This window comes from Rosa rugosa, chromosome 4 (genome assembly GCF_958449725.1).
Source record: "Rosa rugosa chromosome 4, drRosRugo1.1, whole genome shotgun sequence".
Taxonomy (NCBI): domain Eukaryota; kingdom Viridiplantae; phylum Streptophyta; class Magnoliopsida; order Rosales; family Rosaceae; genus Rosa; species Rosa rugosa.
Window position 1 is genome coordinate 53,593,351 of NC_084823.1, and position 16,414 is coordinate 53,609,764.

The 16,414-nt window shown below is 37.6% G+C and overlaps 2 protein-coding genes across 4 annotated transcripts; one reads left to right on the top strand and one right to left on the bottom strand.

The window, feature by feature from the left end:
- Positions 1–5,547: 5,547 nt before the first annotated feature.
- On the bottom strand, positions 5,548–11,572 carry LOC133743364 (uncharacterized). Of its 2 annotated transcripts, XM_062171271.1 has the most exons (22): positions 11,489–11,572; positions 11,284–11,390; positions 11,130–11,206; positions 10,969–11,046; positions 10,719–10,850; positions 10,571–10,621; positions 10,355–10,492; positions 10,124–10,246; positions 9,904–9,981; positions 9,729–9,821; positions 9,535–9,657; positions 9,353–9,433; positions 8,951–9,049; positions 8,666–8,857; positions 8,094–8,169; positions 7,525–7,628; positions 7,179–7,438; positions 6,958–7,044; positions 6,644–6,877; positions 6,298–6,376; positions 6,111–6,174; positions 5,548–6,014 (listed from the first exon to the last, which is right to left on the bottom strand). In XM_062171271.1, exons 2-22 carry the CDS (start codon positions 11,366–11,368, stop codon positions 5,896–5,898), a joined length of 2,373 nt encoding a protein of 790 aa, XP_062027255.1. In that variant the 5' UTR covers positions 11,369–11,390; positions 11,489–11,572; the 3' UTR covers positions 5,548–5,895. The 2 variants fall into 2 exon arrangements, with proteins under 2 accessions (XP_062027255.1, XP_062027254.1); XM_062171270.1 differs by lacking the exon at positions 11,489–11,572 and having other exon boundaries at positions 11,284–11,476.
- A 4-nt stretch (positions 11,573–11,576) lies between these two features.
- LOC133743365 (uncharacterized) lies at positions 11,577–15,784 on the top strand. Of its 2 annotated transcripts, XR_009863090.1 has the most exons (7): positions 11,577–11,738; positions 11,814–11,976; positions 12,079–12,172; positions 12,277–12,476; positions 13,214–13,324; positions 13,924–13,999; positions 14,074–15,784. XR_009863090.1 is itself a non-coding variant. In XM_062171272.1 (6 exons), exons 1-6 carry the CDS (start codon positions 11,679–11,681, stop codon positions 13,947–13,949), a joined length of 654 nt encoding a protein of 217 aa, XP_062027256.1. In that variant the 5' UTR covers positions 11,577–11,678; the 3' UTR covers positions 13,950–15,784. The 2 variants fall into 2 exon arrangements, 1 of the variants encoding a protein (XP_062027256.1); XM_062171272.1 differs by having other exon boundaries at positions 13,924–15,784.
- The last annotated feature ends 630 nt before the right edge of the window (positions 15,785–16,414 follow it).

Consider the following 16,414-nt stretch of genomic DNA (forward strand, 5'->3'; position numbering starts at 1 on the left):
GTGGAGATCAAAATATATACTACTAGCTTTTTTTCACCGGTCTACTGCTAATGAGAGTTGGTCATATCAATATATCGACTGGGATCCGGCTCCTCTAAAGTGAGATTGTGTGAATTTACTTCAATTTCATAAAATCTGGACTCTCTATCTAATCTAAAGGTCCTAACAATTGACACATCACTCTTCCATCAATTTTTTGTTTTTCGTCTAAACCGCAGTTAACTTGCCCGTTAACTCTAGAAAAAAAAAATTAGAGATTTGGCGTGGTGTTGCTGCGTTGGTATCTTTGTGCTTCCATGGCGGGGGGGGGGGGGGGGGGAACAGAACTGTTATTGATTTACCATATTGTTCATTCTTTCAATTGCATTTGCCCTTTGGTTTTTTCCGACTCTAGAATTATTCAAGAACATGTTCAGTGATTCATATTGCCAAAGTCATGAATTTAAGAAGAAGAAAAATACTTGTGTAACAACAAAGGATGATTATAATTAGCTAGCATTCAAGATTGAAACTTGGGAAAGCATTGGGAATTTCTATCAGAAGATAAGAGGAAGTGCACTTAACTTGTATTGGTCATGGAATTACGAACTCATTCTTGGTTGATTTGAGGTTTTTCCAGTGTGCGTGGTATTGATTCTTGATGAAACTTTCAATTAACACAAATGCAAGAGTTAGTTCCAAGGTTATGTTTCTAATTCACTTTGCATATTCGTTACTGTTATGCAATGCAAGTCAGTTTTTTTTCCTTCTCTGCAACCATGAATGAGTTGCCATGGAAGCACAGAGAGAGCAAACGCAGCAACTCCACACCAAATCCCTAATTTTTTTTTTTCTAGAGTTAACGGCAAGGTTAACTGGAGTTTAGACGAAAAACCAAAAATTGATGGAAGAATGATGTGTCAATTGTTAGGACCTTAAAATTAGATAGAGAGTCTAGATTTTATGAAATTAAAGTAAATTCACACCCTCCTCACTTTAGAGGAGCTGGATCCTATTGATTGTGTATGAAACGAAACCTTAAAGTACGTTCATCATGCATGAAAGAAAGGCTAACAGTTTAGAACAACAATAGTTCTAGCCAATATTCAATTCAATTCAAGAAAAAGAACAAATAAGGTGTAGGTTATTTGTACCGCATTGTATATCTCTCTGAGTTTTGGAAACTGTTTTGGTGAGATCACAGAAAGAGATACAGAGCACTGCAAATGAAATAAATAAATAAAATTATTAGCTAGGGCTTTTGGTGACATCATGGATCAGGGACTAGGAACTGAAAATGAAAGGATGTGTGTGTGTATTATTTGCATATCTTCTTTGATATCTACCTCAGCATATAATTTGGCAACATCTTGAGCATCAGCAAGAGTCCATCGAGTTTGTGTACCAGAAGAAAATTGGCCATTACTTATTATCGGTATCTGAACGGCGGTTCGAAACAACACGGGGTTGCTTGCAGCCACAAGAATACAATGCCTTTCTCTGGCATTATGGTCTTGAACTTGATCAGTTCCAGTTCCAGTTCCAGTGGGAGTAGGCTTCGGAAACATCTGTTCATTACAGCGCACTTGTGAGTTAATGCTATCGCAATAGTGATATAAGTTAACCAAACAAGATCAATCGACGCAGAATCTATCTAACTAGCTAGTTATTTTCATAATTCGAAGCTAATGGGAAGTTTTCATACATTCAGAGAATGGGAAACATACCACAAGTGCTTCTGCCAGCCCCCCAGCAATGGCGGCTTCATTAGGACCACCACCACCAGAAAAATGTAAAGCCGAGAGCCCTTCAAGAAACCCATCCACATTTCTAGTCCAAGGACTTGGTCGCGTTAAGGAACCTGCATGCATAAAAGTTTACCAAATCAATATTTTTTTTCCTTTAATTTAATTAGGTTGAAATTAGTTTAGGAAAATCAAAGTATATATGTTCATACCAGTGTTACCAAGTCCGTGAGAATTATACTGAACCAGGCCCAGGTATACTGCTGCACCAGCTGAAGCATCCTATAAAATTAAGTAAAAGTTAATTAACACATTATAAGATAATGAGATCGATCGATCATAATCATAAATCGATCAGTAGGAAGTTGATTATAAGTTTATAACCTAGCGGTCCTAGCCAACTAGAGACGGCTAGCAATAAACTTTTATCCAAGGAATGTGCATGATCAGTTCAAATAAAGATACCTGGTTAGCTGACGGTTGGCCACTTATGTTCCTGAATTACAAAAAGAAAAAGAAAAAAAAAAGTAATTAGCCCAAAATATGTAAGAAAATGAGAAAAAGGGAATTACCTCATGCAACTAAAATTCAAAATTATATTTTAAAGAAAGTTTCCGACAATATTATCTTGTCACTAATAAAGTGTCAAGATTTTGTCGTCTAATTAATGTCAACTATTTATTCTTCCTGGAACAATTACTATAGACGTTACGAGAGTATATGCACCGCTGTACCTTTAGTTGTCGTCTTCCAACTAACTTTCCGAATCAAGGCGGTTAATTCGTTAAATTTATGCGTTGCTAGAGTTGATCTAGTGTGAATAAATGCCAAATTTATGCACTTCATTAGATCACTAAATGCAACTAAAAAAAATAGATTTTAAACATTTCAACTCAATACAGACCCGATTTAATTAAGTCTGGTATATATCAACTTGATGGAATTAATTGAAAACCTTATAAACCTTGGTATATTATGATCTGATTAGCAGATCTATGTTATAGTCTTCATTCACTAATTAAAGATGCAAATAAGTTTGAGTTTTGTATCCAGGAAAGAAAACCACAAATTTTGTGTTAAACCAAAAAAGAATTTTGCCAAATGAAATTAATTAACACAATTTCGTTTAGAATCCACTATTTAAAACACTAACAAATTCACAACTATTGTTAGAGAATTTGCAAAAGTTCCTTGCTCAAAAGTTCAAAACATGTATACCAAAAGAGATACCAGCACATCTAGCTAGGGAAAACCTTGAAGCCCCAAAACCTAGAATTCTCATATGTCCCTACCAGATAATTCAGACAAACCCGGCCCCATGCGTAATAAAAACACATTAACCACACATGCATAAGAAAATCAAACAGACGTCAAAAACGACTCAAAAAATCTACCTGATGATCTTTTCGAGGTAATCTGAGAGAATGGATTTCCAGTAAGGCCCCATAGCTGTTGTTCCGTCGACGACCACCATAAGCCGCTTTTCTGCCGCCATTGATTGTTTCTCGACCGCTAAACCAAAACCTGCCTCTGCTTGAAGAATCGATATGAACTATAAGAGCTAGAGATTGAAAAAGCTGGGTGAGGCAAAATAGAAGAGGGCAGCGGTTTTGGTTTTAATTTGTTTCAAAAGCTCCTCTATCCAGACTCACATTACTCAACCTTACTCTCGTCGTTTTTGCATAGCACGAGTCTCTAGGTGGTGCCGGGTGGACGTGAAACGTATTTTCCTTTTGCTGTCACCTTTCCTTTTACAAAAGTTTACTACGAAAAATTTGACAAGGATGCCCTCAAATTTGGAAACATAAAAATATAGTAATTTTTTTGGTCATCTCAAAAATAGTTAACATATATAATCAAATCATAACATCTAAAAGATCGAATTTTCTCGGAATACTAAGTACTACTCCACTCTTTCGACTAATTATGTGATATTGTGATATATCATATATGTATATACATATATGTGGGTTGAATTATCTGTTTACCTAATACTCGGATCGATAGAAATGTAATTTGGTTTAGGAGGAATTTAGAGGAAAGCAATTTTCAAATTGCAGAGAAAAGAGAAATGAAAAGTGATAAATATTATGCCGGTGGGAATTGAAGAGGATAAATGGAAGTATTTGACTATTTGAGTGAGGAGAAAGCTATTTTACTACAAAACGTACGAGTGTTTTGCGGGAGGAAGGTGAGAATAGCAGAAGAACTTCGCCAAGTGGCATGGCCGGACATATATTTCCTCAGGGAGGAACAAATCTACAAACTTTATCCTCATAAAAGAAAAGAGAAATTCTACAAAACAAAAGTAAACATGACTTACAAAACATAGTATAGGCATGAGATATTACCTTCTTCCTCCATTGAGTGTGTGCACTAGTTGCTTTTATAAGCCAAATGATCCATATTAAAATGACTATAATTTGAAGCACTATATATATGCAATTAAAGTGAAAAGACAGGTAAAGATTAAATTTGCAAAGATAATGCTAGTTTTTTTCGTTCATTACTAAATGTGATTGACGTTTTATAGAAATATGTTGACGCTTTGACGATTTGTCTCTCTTTGGGTGTGGATCGAGGGATGAAATTAGTCAAATTGGGGGTTGATACATCACACCGGTTCGTTCATTTGAAAAGAGAAGAGGACATCGGGAAGTAGGGGCAGAGCCACATAGGGGGCTAGTGGGTCTCGTAGAGTTTTTAAGTACAAATATATATTAGTTTCTCTACAATGCAATAAAGCTAGTTTAGTATAGTGGCTGTCTGATTGAATCAATAACAATATGGTCATGGGTTAAAGACAATAACAATAAACCGTAAAAAAAAATCCATTTGGTAAATTTTTTTAAAATTCCAAACTGGAATTTGAAGGACAAATTTATTTTTTTATTTTTTATTTTTGATCGATACTCTATGCACACGCTTTCTTCTCCAATTCTCCAACAACTACATTTTTACATTCTTTTTGTTGCTTTAATATGAAGCTTCAATAACCTGACCTCGTTCTCATGTTACTTTCTCAACCCAATTCGAATCCCAAAGTCACAATACAGTATAAACAAAGCCCAATGCAAAACCTTACCACAAAGCCCACCATCGTCTCAGTTCCACGTACTAAAGCTGAAACTGCAACCCGGATCACTGACCCGACTGGCATAACCCACCCACATTTGATAGGCTACACAAGTTAGAAGCAGAGTGTAAAGTAGAGTCCACCTCCTGGCGCCGCTTGTGAAAATCAGAGAGGAAAACAATGGTGGTTGGGCGTTCTACGACATGGGCCTACGTCCGAATCATCTCCGGCACCATTCTCGGTGGCGTTCTCGGCTTCTACGTCATGGACCGCCTCGAGAAAAGTTACAAGGTCATTTCTCACTTCCCTTCTAATCTCTGTTTTCGAATCCTGGAAAATTTTCAATTGGAAAATTAAAGTTCTGGTTCCTCAGTTGCTAGCTAAATGATCACAGAATTGATCGAGTTTTTGGTGGTTGAATCTGATTTTCTTTATGGATTGTTGGGATTTTCGTGGAATACAGGAGAAGATGAACGAGAGACTGAGGAAGTATGAAAGTGATTTGAAGATGAAAGAGGAGAAGCTTAATGAATTTGCAGAAGAGTCTCTGTAGTTCTGTACTACTTTTTTTTTTCTTTTTTCTCTGAATTTTTTTTTGTGCTGAGAAGATGTAATGGAGCTCAAATTTTGAATCATTGTGTTGTTATATTTAGTGAATCCGAGGCGCCTTTGTTGTTTCATTTGCATTTGAGATCATAAATCTGGGGATGAATTAGTAGACTCAAATTTAGGAAATGAATCAGTGACTGAAGTAGACGAAAGAACCAATACCCAAGCTTTCAAAAGATACAACAGTAACAAGAGTGACCAGTCACTCTCTACTATAGAACTCTTGTCACTGAAAATTAAAAAAATTATATAGAGCAACATTACAGGGCTGGTAAGACTAATCCTAGCAGGAAAACTGAAATTTGGAATCAACAATCTGAACCGGAGCTTCATTCCCATGAAGAGGTGTTGACCTTCTTCCGTGCTTGAAACCAATCACTGTAAGAAAGAAGTGTCACGAGTCCGGACACTCTCTCATCAAGCATCAAGAATCGGGAAGCACTGTAACGAAGTGTCGACGACGTCCACACACGACACACCAACTTATCAAGCATCAAGAATCGGAAAACGGTGGTCAGGCCACTTGGGATATGCGCGCTTGTACAAGCTCATGCATATGGTGTCGTTCTGCTGGAGGGTGCCGTTAAGGATGCATTTCATTGCCCCTGATAAGGAAGTGTATTAGAGATCTTGTACTATTCAGGCGATTTCACACTGGGAGGAAAATTAAAAGAGATGAAATCTTGGAAAAGTAATCTTACCATGTGTACCAACAGGCTCCTTGATGCGACCCCGACGCCCACATTTGGTCCACACTTCCACAGGCTGCCATCACCACCACATCAAGAGACATACTCATACGATTAAAAGGTATTTCTTCGATAGGATGCACCACTAATTGTAAGATCAAAAGAAATGTTTAAATGATATGATAAGAGATTCCCTCACCTTGAACCATCTCACATCCTCTGGATTATGGAACATATACCTCACAGCAGCTTTCTTTTTCGAAACTCGTTGAGGATAACTGCATCAATGTGTGTCAAGATTCAATAAATCAAAACTTTCAAAGGTAAAACATATGTATCTTAGAGTTCATCTCCAAAGAACTAACAATACAATTACGCAAGCCATGATACAAGCTCTGAGTACAAGTCTAGAGTTCTAGACATATAATTCACTAGGAGCTTCACAATACAGAGTGATTAGTATCCAAGACAGGAGGAAGAACGCATGGATGGAGGGATGTATAATCACCATTATATTTAAATCAAGACTCGTAAATAAGTCGTACCCTGTTAAAATGATCTTCTTTAGAATAATCCTGTCAGGATCAATGCTTCTCAGAGAACCAACAGCAGCAACTGTAGGTGCAGTGGCCTCCCCTTTAGAACTCTTGAAAGCTATCAAAGGAAGAGCCGGAAAAGTAATAGGAGCATAAATTGACGCCATGGAAAAACGTCCTGGATGAAGGAACCTCTCCATTTTGTGCTTGTCTGAACTCATGTTATCGGTAGAGAATATTGGCCTGCAGAGTGATAAGCAACTACATTAAAAACTGCACAGGAATTCAATAAGAAGTTTTGTTGATGGTATCAGAAAAACTACCTAGCAACAAATTGGCGAAAGCCAACATGAAAAATTAATTCATCTTTGGTTTTGATAGGATCACTGTAAGTGTCATGCTTTTTTAAGCTGCAAACAAAGATGATCAAAAACCATGAGACAACGTCCACTTGTGAATTAACAAGGCAAACAATATTAGTACAAGCAAGAAACAGAACACATGCCATAATAGGCATAGTAGGCAAAAGTCCAAATATCGATACCTGAAATGGAGTACAGACATCTTGGACTCATGCTGCAAAAGGCCACATGCTATGATAGGCATAGTATTTGCACGCATACATAATTTAGAAGCAACAGTAGTTGGCACTTCTTTGATATACAGCCTTGCATATGTGCTAGCTGTTGCACAGTCCTCCTTGTTTTCTTGCTCCATAGCTAAAGCTTTAGCAAGGATGCTTTTCTGTGTCCTGTTGAAATTGTCGAAGGCAAAGATTCTAGCATATTCTAGAGGTAGAGACTCCTGGAGTTCATTAGACATGTATATCAGTTGGGGACTTGATGTTCAGAAATAATAAGAATTGCTATTACAAAATACAAGAATATTACTTTGGGATCCCATGAAGAGGTCCTAAAGGACTTGAGGCCTCTATACTTAGCAAAACGTTTTCTAGCTGGAAAGTCTAATGGTGTATCCACTTCATCTGGAAATTCTGAAACATAACAAATAACCATTAACAGCCAACATAATGCAGCAGTAACATGCACTGATTGCAATAAGCTAGTATCAAATAATTTCATTAATTTACAATATGGTAATAGCTTAATTTGTGAACTGTAGATAGGGCAGGGAAAGGGTATAAATCAATAACAAGTTAACAACAAAACAACCATAACATCACAGGTTCTACGTTATTGCAATAAGCCAGTGTCAAATAATTTCATTAAATTACATTATGCTAATAGCTTAATTTGTGAATTATAGATAGGGCAGGGAAAGGGTATAAATCAATAACAAGTTAACAACAAAACAACCATAACATCAGAGGTTCTACATTATTCAAGCCATATTTATCCCATGTCAGAAGAAAAAACATTTGGCCTTCAATCACTACTGACTGAACAAAACAAAAACCAAAAACAAAAAGAAAAACACTTGAAAGTTTTCTAAATGATACCCTCATCATCAGCATGGGCTTCCTTTATTTTTTTTATCTCATCCTCCAACTGTTCCTTGGTCAAATTTTCACCGTCCTACAAAACAAAAGAAGGTAAGTATTCGATCAATTGGAGGAAAATTGCAATTATAAAAGTACGGTGTAAATTCAATCCTTGCAGACAAATGCAATCCTTAAAATTTAGTGTTAAAACAAATAGGTGTGTTGGTGCGCACTATCCAAGTGTAACCTAGTTGGGACCTGTTTATAATGGCAATCTTGAGATTCTGAGGACTTTTCACTCATACAAAAGCCGATACAGAAAGAACTGATGAACAGACCAAATCGCAGGTAAACCTATGCTATTCACATTCTAACTAAATCTTTTTATGAAAGCTGTTGCCTAAACAGTATGTTAACTACATCCTTGGAGTTTTGTAATTTCATGGTTAGAATAATAACATTTACAAATGACAGTAACATAATAACATAGGTCATGTTTATTAGTGATTTAGACTGAGACCAGAGAAAAGACTAATGCTGGTAACACAATAAAATTCACTTACTACTTGTATATACATGTTAAAACTCACCATCATCACTGAATCAGCATCAGTTTCTTTGTCAGAGTCCCTCAAGTCTAAAGAAGCTTGATCGTCACTGAGATCTGAATGATTGCCCTCTTCACCAGGATGACCACTCTCTGTTTCATCCATTACCATATCATCCACTTCTTCATCAGTACCGGACTCCTCTTCATCTGTATCATTGATAATCCAAGCAGCCTGCAAGATAGAAATCATATCTTCTGTCAATAACATATTTGTTGAACATTACCCATCAACATGAAGAAACAATTGAAACTATCAAATGCAGACCTGGTATTCTGAAGTGCCTCGAGGAAGAATCTTTTTTCTCCTCTTTTTTTGGTTTTGGTTTTTTTCAGCATCTGCCATTTCTTCTTCTGTTGGCCATGTCTGACAAAAAAGAACTATGTTTTTAAGTAAAAGTCCTGTAATTCACCATGCCTCATAGTAAACATAGTATCAAATATTAGAAACATATCAACTTCCTATTAGGAGCATTTGCAAGGTTTACCACCACTATAACATTCTTCTTTTATAGTTCTGTACATAAACTCCCCTCATATACCACCTTTTTTTTTTTTTTTCCTTTTATTATTCTTGGATAAGTGATATACAATCATATTCTTGTATACGTTATTCAAGGTTTTGATGACAAGGTAAATAATTAATAAAGAAATGATGTGATAATATTACCTGTTCATTATCAAGGGAATCAGGAACATTCTCAACAAGTAAAGCCTCCTGCTTCAGCGGATCAGGAACCAAAGAACGAACCTTGAAATAGATAAAGAATACAGAGTAAGAACTCCAATTGATTAATTTCGACCATATAATATAGGCATCGACTGCTTATAACAATATGGAACAATGCATACCACAACATCATCCACTTCATCTGCATCCATGACATCCTGCTCTTTTCTTGCATTCAAAGGACGTGGATCCTTAAGAATTTCCATTTTGCACAACTGGAAATCCCCGGCACCAGAAACATGAACCTGAAATAAAGGAAACTAAGATAACTACCAAATCATGTGACCAAAGGCAAGTCATTGGCTGAACTAGTTACCAGTTGATTAACAGAAAGACTGCAAGCTCGCACATATCCAGTGAGGAGAAGGGTACTTGTTCCCGGATTCATATCATCTTCTACCATTTCAACCTACATACAATAACTGAAACCTTCAGTTTCTACCTCTATCTAACATACAACTTTAAAAATCAAAGAGATCCAAAGCTAGCACCTTTTGAGCCATCAGGTAAGGTCGCTGACTTCGCCAGTGAGGAACTGAGAGCCTTTGCTCTTTAAAAAGCCACATGAACTAATAAAAAGACAATGACCTATTAGACACTTCGAATTATCTAAACATGTGATGAAATAATCATCATATAAATCCTAATAAACCCTGAACTCTAACATTAAAAGCATTAGTCTAAGATAAATCTACAGTCTCTAGACATTACCTTGTGCAACTCGTCCTTTGTATCAGCTGGAAAAAATTTACAATCTTCAGGAAATTCAGAAGCAAGACTAGAACTACATGTTTTCTTTGACTCATGTCTTCTTTTCGCCTCAGTAGGTAGATCCTACATGAATGAAAAAAGGAATATATTCTATGTCAAGGACTGCAAACCTACTTTTTTTAGTTGGAAAAGTATTTTCTGAATAGGCAAAGCACATCAACAATAACATACACGTATTAGCACGACGGTGCTTGGTAAACCAAGAGACCTAAACACAGAAAGACATTGACTACCAAATGAGTCAATGTAGTCAGACTCTCCTTCACACGAAGAGGTTGCTGAAGCCACAAAAGCAATGAGATCAGCGACCTACAGGCCAAAGAGCAAACGTGTCAGAAAAGCATAGGAAGACTGGAGAGCAATACCCAAAGTGACAGACTTTCCTACCTTAGCCATTTCCAAACATGATTGCAAATCCCCATGAGGTGCTTGCAGTACCTAAACAATAAATTGTATCAGATACTTAGAAACTTTGGCATCGGTAAGACAACACATTTGATGATCCAACTAAAACATAGAGAAAGAGGCAAGCCACCGTTGCTCTCAGCCTGTACTCCGGAGAAGCGACAGTAGGCAAAGCACCTCCATAGCCCTGTGGAGACAGCAAAGAAAGAATATCCTCAGAAAGAGAACTGAGCTTTACATCCGCCGAAAGCCCGAATAGAACCTGCCATCAACAGAAGCCAAAATGGAAATCAATAACAGCTACAAATGCTTATCTTGAGCACATTTTCTCTATCAATTCAATTCCAGCTGACCAAAAGAGAAAGAAAAAAAAAACCCACAATCACACGGGGAGGACTTGCTGATCCACTGGAAGCTCTCTTCTCTTTCAAAAGAGCAGCCCGCTTCTGCTCCCGTACCTACAAATTTGATCATTCGAATCATCAACTACGAAGTAGAAGTAGAGCACGAAACAATAAGCATGTTTCGAAAATCAAATTACCATCTTATTTCTCTGAATTCGAGCCGCCCGAGCTCCCTTTGCAACATTGTGCTCCGATTTACCGATCCTACTCTTATCTGAACCACCACAAAACTCAAATTACAATCCCAAACGCATCAAACAAAGGAAGTTCGGAGAAAGATGAATACAGAACCTGAAGTTTTGTGCAGGTTCCGCGACGACTTGGACGAAAACCGCGTCTTGTGAGCCTTGTTCACTTGGTTCCGCGAACCTCCCATGGCCGAAACTTGCACAGAAACACTGCAGAAGTCCGGCGAGGGCAATATCGTCAATACTCAATATAGAGAGAGACAGCATAGAGCTGAGTAGAGAAGCAGAGAGAGAGAGAGGGGGTTTACCTATTTCATATGCCGCCAAACAGAGGAAGAAGAAGAGACTCGGAGGGCTTTAAGTCGTTTTGGGCCTGTGTGTAGTAGGGTTGGGATTTAACTAAAACGCTGCGTTTTACTCGGCTGGGACTATTATTACCCTGTAGATAATAAAAAGCGCGAAACTTCAAAACAGGAACCGTTAGTGAGAGATTGGGAAATGGAGGATTCGGGAGCGATCCTGTGCCAAATCTCATCCTTGAAGGACATGCTTGACCAGGTAAAGAGATTTTTTCCGATCCAAATCTCAGTGAAGCTCAATTTTCAACTTAATCGAATTGGTTTTGAAATTCAGGTGAACGAAGAAATTGAAGCGAATATTCAGATAACGCGGGAGATCGAGTCGGAGATCGTGAAATGCTCGGAATTCGAGAGCGCTCTGGCTGCGAAAGAATCCGATCTCACCAAGACGCTCTACGTTTCTCAGTTTGAGCTCATCGGACTGGTCACCGTCACCAGTAAGATACTTTGACCTCGAAATTTTCCCCATGCCATTTTGGTTATTATATATATATATACTTGAAATTTTGCATAATTCAGAAAATTTTGGTTATAAACAGATGATTTAAGAAGCTCTGTAGAAAATTTGGGGAAGGAATTAGATGGAATGAGATTGAAGCGGGACCAGACTCTTGAGAGAATCCACGGAAATCGGTATATATGTAGAGATTTCATAGATGCAAATTGTATTGGTTTCGGTTCGATACGAATGCCGGCCGGCCTGTAGGTGCTCAAGGTAGCTGGTTGTTTTGTTATAGGGAAAGGTTTATGGCATTGTGCATGGAATTCCAGAAGGACATTGATAAGGGTAGTGAGAATGTACTAAGGGCTCTGCTGTCAGAGAAAGAGTACCTTCAAAATGAAATGCTTATGTTGGATGAGAAGAACAATGCTTTGAAGAACTCAATGATGGCGTTTGTTGAGGGGATTCTTGAAGATCTCAACAGTGGAAACTCTGGTAAATTTATCTTTTGCTTATGTTTGTACGTTCATTCAAAGATGGATTTTCTTGTACTAGAGTTCAACAGTACTACTGCATGTTTATTGTGTGAACAAGTCTTCTGTCAATATATGATTTGGATTGAATGCGTAGATTACTCTAGTGATTCCATGCCAGGTTTGAGTTCATTTCTTGCAGAACTAAAATGGTCTTGGGTTTCTCTATTGAGGTGAAGTCTATACCTAATTCTCTAATGAAGGCATTGCTGCATATAATTCACGTACTCATAGCTTTTCAGATTCTCTTTAATTGGCTTCTTTCTGTTTTGGACCTTTTGGTTGGATGCGCTACTTGCATATGATCATTACGTCTGCTGCTTTGCCTTCCTTTAAGATATCAAAAGTCAGGAAAATATGGCTGCAAGTGGAGAGAGTTAGAAAATAGAAATTTTATTCTTCTTTGAATAAAGGGATAGCTACAAATTAATTAACTGGAGTTTTGGATAGTATCCATCATCTTAAGTATGTTGATAAAATATAGTCAAGAATTCAAGATTGCAAATTTTCATGAAAGAGCATACTTATAACAAGTAAGCAATTATGTGAAGCTATGCCAAGTTATGCCGGTATGCAAAGCAGCACACTTCAGCATAGAAGAGATTCTGTGTAACCATTTAATTTATAGCTGAATCATAGTCGACTATTCTTGTCATTCTTCACTAATCTTTAATTTGTGACAAATTGTTGGTAGTGCAGCTTTACAGGTTGAAATACAGAAGGCTAATCAGGAGAACCAGAAATTGCTGGAGGATATTGATAACATGAAAACTTCATTGCTGTCAAATTTTGCATTTGATGATATCAGTGGTTAGCTTTTGTTCTGATCTAAATGATTGAGATGATTAACTATATCTCTTTAGATTTCGAAAACTTATCTGTTCTTTTTCAGTAAAGAAATCGAAATTCTCTTTTATTCTATTTTTATCATGAAATGTCAAAATGCATGTGCTACAGTCACTAAAGTCTACCAGCTATCAACTACTAGCTAGTGAAGCCATTGTTATCAAGTCTCTTGAAATTATCAATTTTCCTCTCCCAAATATAAGAAAGCATATCATTTTTCTTCCAACCTAATTTTGTGTGATCTAGGAAGTTGAAGTTTTCGAGATAAGTAGATATGAAGATTAAGTCTGGAAACAGACATACGTGTCTGTCTCTTTGCTTCATAAAGCTGAAGATTAAGATTAGATTTGCTGCATTATGTTCTCGCTTCTGTTTATATGTACAGTATGAACTATGAACGAATGGATAAGCATTTTCTTTGTTGCTAAACCTTACATGCATTATACATCCCACTCACCATTTTTGTGGCTTACAAGAGCTTGATATATGTAATCTTGTACCCCACACGTCAATGTATATTTATCCTGATCTGCAGAGATTCTGAGCAATATGATTCGTAACAGGAGCAGGATCGTGGACTTTACAGTAAGTTGAAGGGTGTGAGGTGTCCCTCCGGCCGTTTCTTCCAAAAATGAGAAGGTACCAACAAATTAATTGGTAGGCCTAGCTCTTACTGTTTAAAGCTTTCCTTCATAAATTTTTTCTGGTATCAGGCTTTTTCAGTCATGCATGCAGCATTTGCTATGTAAGTACAGTTGGCCGGCTTGGATTATTGGCACTTGAAAGAAAGCTGGTCAAATTTTTGACTACCTGCAGCATTGAATTTGGGTGTGTACTGTGCACGTCAAAATTTTCTCTTTCATGAAACAGATTTTGAGTGGCATTAAGCATTAGATTTTCTTCATCAAAAGTTAGAAGCTTGTTTCTTAGGGGTTGTACCAAGGTTCTGATTTCTGGTTCTGGGTAGGGGTCCAACTCCGGCCCTTCTGGACCAGGCAAGTAAAAACCTGTCCTTGTTTTGTCATTTTCAAAATTAGATAAAGTAGGGGGTCCAGCGTCAGCAGTTTTCGGAAAACCTTACCTACGTGCTCATGCACATTTTGAACAGTCAAAACTTATAATGCACGTGTTAGATTAGCTGATTAGTCATTGTTTACGGTGTGTTCTCACACAATGAGCTAATCTAACGACTCCCAACTCTTACTCCAACTCCGGAGTTTGAAGACTCCGAAGCACTAGAGAACATTGCCATAATGCGATCTGAGTTTCTCTGTTCTTTCTTATTTTCCATTTGTAAGCTAACTAGCACAGACAGGCAGGTACAGAGACCATTGTAGAGACGTAGAGGACTAATAGTATCATACACTAAAATGGAAATTACTAAGAAGCTCCCATATGGAAAAGAGGACACATACAGAAGTCGAGCTGTAGAGGGCGATATTTCAACCCCAAAACAAAAAATGTGGTTAAAAATCTTCTGATGAAACTAGTTTGTCTTCCTTGTCAAGGACAATGACCATGTCCCTTAGGTGAAATATCACGTGCGCCCCTGGCCCAGAATGTACCATACAGCTATCTCTTATGCCATTTGATAATTGTTATTATCTTTGGTCCAAGTCTTTTCAAATCATGCACACCGTATAAACTCCATCCAAGCTTCCATGCTTGAATGCCAAGTGCTCGACATCGTCGATTAAGAACTCGTATTGTTGTTATGGTTTTGGTAGTTAAACAAAGTTTTCGAGAGCTTATCTTCTTCTACCTTTTATGGTCAATAAACTTTATTGCCATCGACAGTTTTGACACCCTACCTAAAGGTGATTGTAGTTCCAGCTTATCCTATAGAACTACTCCCTTTCCTTTGTTGGCCCCAGTTCATTAGTTGAACTGAACTGAACCATAATTCATTTCGTCCCCGCTTCATTTTCTTCGTTTTGTTTTTTTATTGGGGAAGGGGAATTTTGGATGTGAAAGAGTAGGGGCCAAAGTGTATATGACGATTGAGCAGTGACTAGTGAGGTTATAGGGGCATTAACTACGTGTTCATTATTCCCTTGATGATGATGCTTCATGTATAGTTTCTTTGGGGCCCAATTGAGGCTGGCTGGATCGCACCCTATCTTTCCTATAAGAACACAGTTTCTTCCTGCTCTTTTTCGCTCATGCTATTTAATCAAAGCGAACCTAACACCCCATAGCCAAAAATGGTGCTTACAGAAGGGTGATTACACCCAGAAGAAAGAGAGAGAGAGAGAGAGCCAGATTATCCAAGTAGCTAGGAGATGAAGATGGAAACCAATACAGGTGGTGAAGCCTCGAAGAAAAGGTCGTGTAAAGGACTCTGCGGTTTTCTTAAAGAAGGAAAAGGAAGGCTGTATATCTTGAGAAGATGTATTGTTATGCTTCTATGCTGGCATGATTAAGATTTTGCTGTTGCTGGTGTACTAAATTGAGCTAGTGCTATTCACCTCCAGAAACTGTTTCCTTTCTCTTTCACGTTTCAATGCTTTATATCAGTGTAGTAGTATCAACTATGTATAGTAATCAATTGTCTGTAATGACTCTCTTTGTTCTTTCTCCTTTTAATGATATATTTTTGGCGCAGTAGTTTGCTTGAAAATTTGGACCTCTCTTTGCTATAAAGGCCTTTGTCATGGGTTCTTTTTGTGTTATCGGCCAGAACTTTCTTGCTGAACAGAATGTTAAATATAGTTTTTGTGTATGGATAGTAAGTTACCCTTCAAATTCCTGTGATTCCGATAAACTTAGCCTAATCTTTATTAAAACTGTTCTGTTTTGCATTATGAAGTTAACAAATTTGATATAGTCAGTTTCATTTCAGAACCAAAAGCACTATTTAGCCCTTGAAATCTGCAAAGCCTTTTGTCTTTCTTCTTCTTCTTCTTCTTCCATTTTTGGGAGGTTTCCATGCCCTATAGGGGCTCACCATGTATGGTCCAATCAATCATCATGGTGGGTGGGACTGTTGCTCATCACTGGTTTCCTAAAACAGATGATGAACATGAGCCTTGTCTGGTTATGGAGATTATATGT

Bases quoted from the DNA above. Each gene is read 5' to 3' on its own strand.
- LOC133743364 (XM_062171271.1), bottom strand. From the start codon at position 11,368: ATGGGAGGTTCGCGGAACCAAGTGAACAAGGCTCACAAGACGCGGTTT. The intron at 10,851-10,968 runs GTGGGTTTTTTT...TGTTGATGGCAG, and splicing joins CAAGTCCTCCCCGTGTGATT to GTTCTATTCGGGCTTTCGGC. The intron at 10,493-10,570 runs GTAGGAAAGTCT...TTTGGCCTGTAG, and splicing joins CATGTTTGGAAATGGCTAAG to GTCGCTGATCTCATTGCTTT.
- LOC133743365 (XM_062171272.1), top strand. From the start codon at position 11,679: ATGGAGGATTCGGGAGCGATCCTGTGCCAAATCTCATCCTTGAAGGAC. The intron at 11,739-11,813 runs GTAAAGAGATTT...TTTGAAATTCAG, and splicing joins TGAAGGACATGCTTGACCAG to GTGAACGAAGAAATTGAAGC. The intron at 12,477-13,213 runs GTAAATTTATCT...TTGGTAGTGCAG, and splicing joins TCTCAACAGTGGAAACTCTG to CTTTACAGGTTGAAATACAG.